Source organism: Cyprinodon variegatus, unplaced genomic scaffold, assembly GCF_000732505.1.
Source record: "Cyprinodon variegatus isolate N-32 unplaced genomic scaffold, C_variegatus-1.0 Scaffold1072, whole genome shotgun sequence".
Classification (NCBI taxonomy): Eukaryota; Metazoa; Chordata; class Actinopteri; order Cyprinodontiformes; family Cyprinodontidae; genus Cyprinodon; species Cyprinodon variegatus.
In genome coordinates this window covers 25061-29736 of record NW_015151525.1, presented here as the reverse complement: position 1 = coordinate 29736, position 4676 = coordinate 25061, and the positions used below count along the sequence as shown (strand labels likewise).

Genomic DNA, 4676 nt, shown 5'->3' with positions numbered 1-4676 from the left:
AAGATAGCATGTACAGCTATAACCACTGAGTATTTATCTGATCTGTAGTGATCTGCTCATTTAGCTCATTGTGCGGCAGGTTCTAGTCATACGTCAGGTATGTTCCTCTCAGGTTGATTCCCAGCATCAGGTCCACCTTCTTCATTGGCGTCTCCAGGGTTCCTGTCAGACTGATGGCGCTGGCGTTGTTCACCAAGATGTCAATGCCTGCCAATCGAACACAGTTCCTGTGTTGATGTCACAGCTAAGCTAGATGACATCAGAGTATAGCTGAACCAATCAGGAAGAAGCCGTTTTACCTCCAAACGTTTCCACGGCTTTCTGAACAGCCGCTCCGATCTGCTGCTCGTCCCGGATGTCCACGACGCAGGGCAGCGCCTTCCCTCCGGCCGCCTCCACTGGGAGGCAAACACACAGAATCGGGTTCAGGTCATCAACAGAGATGCTGGAGCTGCGACACTCAGAGCGCGCTAACAGGTGGTCAAAGACTGTTGCTCACCTTCGTCTGCGGCGGTGAAGATGGTTCCAGGAAGCTTCGGGTGAGGCTCAGCCGTCTTGGCGGCGATGACGATGTTGGCCCCATCACGGGCGGCTTTCAGAGCGATGGCTTTCCCGATGCCCCGGCTCGCTCCTGTGATGAAGAGCGTGCAGCCGGCGAGCTTCCTGAGAGACAGCGGCTCAGTAAGATCATAACCACCAATAAATCATCCACTTCCTCTGAGCTCCTCCTCTTTTTAGTTACAGTTATGGCGTTTTTCGGGTTTTCAAAAATATCGATACCCCGAAAACTATCGATACTCAAACTCTAATAACTCTAATAATAATAATAATTGAACCTTATTGCTCTCACACTGGAGAAACCTACCTCTGCATTTAACCCATCCCCTTGGGGAGCAGTGGGCTGCCATTGTGCGGCACCCGGGGTTAAGGGTCTTGTTCAGGGACCCAGAGTGGCAGTGGGTTTCAAACTCACAACCTCTGGATTCCAAGCTCTATACCCTAACCACTAGGCCGCCACTCCCTCTATTATATCAGGATATTAAACTAATTTCTCATGGTAGAAATACTGAAGAAAAGCGTCGTTTGGAAAGATTTGGTTAATTTTAAAAACTTTTTTACTTTATTTCAAAAAAATCTTCCAGCCCTAGGTGGAAGCCATGATGATGCTGGTGGGGGTGAGTATAGTTATGGGTGTTGCAATACAATACTTGGGTCACGATACCATATAATCACTATATTGCAATATCACTCTAAGATGTGATATTATTCCTGCTATTGAAATTAAATGTATCGATTAAAAATAAAAACCTCTATATATGTTCATCTAATGATATTGATCATTTAGATATTTTGGTATCCATGTTGTTTGGGGTTTGAATCAGTTCCCGTCTTCCACTGCGACCGCCTGAACTACAGATATAGCGCTGCGCCGCACAGCAAAAGGGCTCCACAGCGCCATCTGCCAGAGTGGCGGTGCAAAGGTCGCCCATTTTCCCTCCGTTTTAGGTAAAAAAAATTTTGCTTTAAAAAAAAGATAATAGGAACTAAAAGATCAATATTATCGATATTATCAGGCAGCCAAAAATCACTATAATGCAAAAAAATGATTTTTTTTCTCCACACCCCTAGATGTTGGTTTCCTAGCTCTGCACTTATCTAGCAGTCACCGTTTTAGATCAAATTCACCTGGGGGACCGGATTTGACCACTGTTGTCACACAGAAGCACAGAAATTAAAAGCAAAAAACAAAAACAAAAAAAAAACAAAAACATGATCGTTCATGATTTGATATTAGGAGCCTCCTGTGGCTTCAAACTGAAAGAGGAAAAACATCTTCAACATAAATTCCAATTAAAAATTTGTATTTCTGGGTTGAAAGCGTTAATTTTGTTTTACCCAAAATTTAACTTCCTTAGCATGGAAACAAACAGAATAATAATAGTTAGTTGTAAAGTAAATATGTGCTTCAGTCAAAGGCGACGTGTTGCATGACCACATGATGTCACATGGGCTGGTGGGTGTGACCTCATTGGCTGAGCCTTTGCTGATCGCTGCGCCCAGAGATGCAACAGCATGAACGGAGTTTGTATTAAAAACATAATAATTTACACTCAATTGAAATTAAATTGCATTATTTATTGCATTTATTTATTTTTTTTAAATAAAATAAAAACTAAGTTATTTTAATGTGTTTAATATAAATAATGATCACAGGTTAGGTGCTTTATTACTAAAATGGTAACTGAATGAAGAAAACTTAAAATATTCGGCCTGTTTCTATGGTCAACAAATAAATTAGGACCAAAGCATTATGTTTATAAACCTTAATAAAGATTTAAGATAAAATAAAGAAATTGTCTGGTGTATAATGTCAATAAACATTCATTATAGCACATGTATTTTATTTATCTTAAATGAAAAGGATCATAGTTGAAACAGAAGTGTAAAGATAAAAAATGTAATAAATAGGTGCAAGACAGCAATCAATTAGTGTGTCTGTAGCAAAGCAAGTCATCAACAGAAATATGTATTTAGTATTACGTCAGGTACAGGGGTCAAAAGGGGTCAGGACCAATTCTACAAGGGGAACCGGCCCCTGTTGGCCCCCATTTAGAACCACCCATGTTTTAGACGTGTGAACTTTATATTTATCAATCCATCCATTCTATCACGCTTTATCCCTGATGGGCACCAGCCTGGATCTATGGGCAGACACCCTGGACAGGTCTCCAGAATTTATAGAAGCCAATTAACCCAACAGTCATGTTTTTGGACTGTTGAAGGAAGCCGGAGTACCCGGAGAGAACCCATGCATGCACAGGGAGAACATGCAAATTACATGCAGAAAGATCCCGGACCAGGAATCGTACCCAGAACCTCCTTGCTGAAAGGCAGCAGTGCTTCCCACTGCTTGACCGAGCAGCCTGCATATTTATCAATATGGTTTTTGATTAAATATTGCTGTTTAGTTACTTTTGGTTAAAAAAAAAGAGAGAAAAGAAAAACAAAAGTTCAGCTTTAATTCAGCAAAGAAGGAAGAGGAGAAAACTTCTTTATGTTTTATGGGGACACCACAGAGCAAAGGTTCACCAAAGTAGACAGGACCAGAAATCAGAATAAGAGCCTCAATATAAACGATTAGATTAGATTAAATTAAATTAGAATCAAATGGTTGATGTGTTTCCCCAGAGTTTCTGCTCCCCTTAGATCTGCAGCAGCTTCTGGGACAAAGCAGGGGAGCTATTCCTCCACAGAACATCTAGTCTCTGCTACCTTGTTCTATTTTAAAACACTAACTTTGTCACTTTACTGGTTATACACTTAAAGTGGTTTGCCACAAAAGAGGAAGGTGCAGCTATTGCATAATAATAATGGACTCTGGACAAGAGAGGCCATTAAAAACCCCGGAACCAAACCTGTGTCTAAATTTGAGGGAGAAAAAAATATAGAGAGCGAACAGGCAAAGCAAAAATAGGAGTCTAAATAGAAGTTATTTGTTAATTTTTTTTTTTGTGATGTAAGTTATTCTTTCATAATAAAAGCCTCGACAGAAACCCATCTGCCCACTCTTATTTTGAAGGAATTGCTCCTGACTGACAGCTGCTAAAGTTGTTAATATCTCGGTTTTAACATTATTATTATTAAACAGGCAGTAAAATATAACATGATAATTTTCCTCTCAGCTATGCTGTAAAACTACAAGAAGATATTCAAAAAAAAATCCTAAGAGCTGCTAACCACTATGCTAACCGAGACAACCTGAAGCTACAGCTTAGCCCGAACTCCATTGAAAACGCGGACGGTTTAACTGCTTTGCTCATAGGTCCATCAGCAGAGGGAGCAGGACGGATTCAAACACAGGATAACAATCAGAACCGATCCTGCTTCGGTTCGGTTTTAGAAAACTTCAGGGTTATGCAAGTGTTTCCCCAGGAAAGCCGATAACTTATCCCAGCAGCGCAGCAGCTCGCTAGTCTGCTCCCCCTTATTTCTGAATGTTTTTCGGTGCAGTTCTGTGTGCGAGCAGAGACTCACCCTGTGTTCTGCAGCATGTTTATTAAAGGTCAGACAATCTAGCAAACAGCAGCAGCGACTTTTCGTCTTTCACCTTTCACCCACTTCAAAGATACAGACCCGTCGAACCGGATGTTACGTATTATTCGCCTTCCAATTGCTAAACTGAACAAAGATCGTGTATTTTTTTCCTCCTTTTTTATTCTTCCAAAGATCGTCTACAAAACAAGAGGCCTGGCCACATAATCTTTAACCTCCCTCTTCTTCTGTCATTTGATTGGCGGGTCGCAAACAACTTATAGGTTCATACTGCCACCTACTGCATAAGAGTGTGTAGCCTTATGGTTCCACCTGCTATATCCTATCATATTTTTTAAATTGTAGTATTTAAAAATAAAAATAATGCTTTATCAATTTTATAATTTCCCCCCAATCTCCATCTGCCCCTAAAATTCCTTTAATACTCCATTTTCTACCTTTTTCAGAATCAGAAATACTTTAATAATCCCAGAGGGAAATTACTTTGTTACACGCTCCAGTTACAGTTTTATATGATATATACACACATCCAACTATACAATATAATAAAGATAAAAAATAATAAGAATAAAAGAGATAAAATATATACACATATAGCTCTTCTGTATATATATGTATGTATA

General features: G+C 39.9%; 1 protein-coding gene across 1 annotated transcript in view; it reads right to left on the bottom strand.

The window, feature by feature from the left end:
- Nucleotides 1-4179, bottom strand: part of hsdl2 (hydroxysteroid dehydrogenase like 2) — a 7039-nt gene extending 2860 nt beyond the window's left edge. The window contains exons 1-4 of the mRNA XM_015400115.1: nucleotides 4036-4179; nucleotides 500-663; nucleotides 300-398; nucleotides 93-207 (exon numbers count right to left, since the gene is read on the bottom strand). Coding sequence (XP_015255601.1) covers nucleotides 93-207; nucleotides 300-398; nucleotides 500-663; nucleotides 4036-4052 — 395 coding nt within the window. The 5' untranslated portion in view covers nucleotides 4053-4179. The remainder of the gene's footprint in view (nucleotides 1-92; nucleotides 208-299; nucleotides 399-499; nucleotides 664-4035) is intronic.
- Nucleotides 4180-4676: the final 497 nt, after the last annotated feature.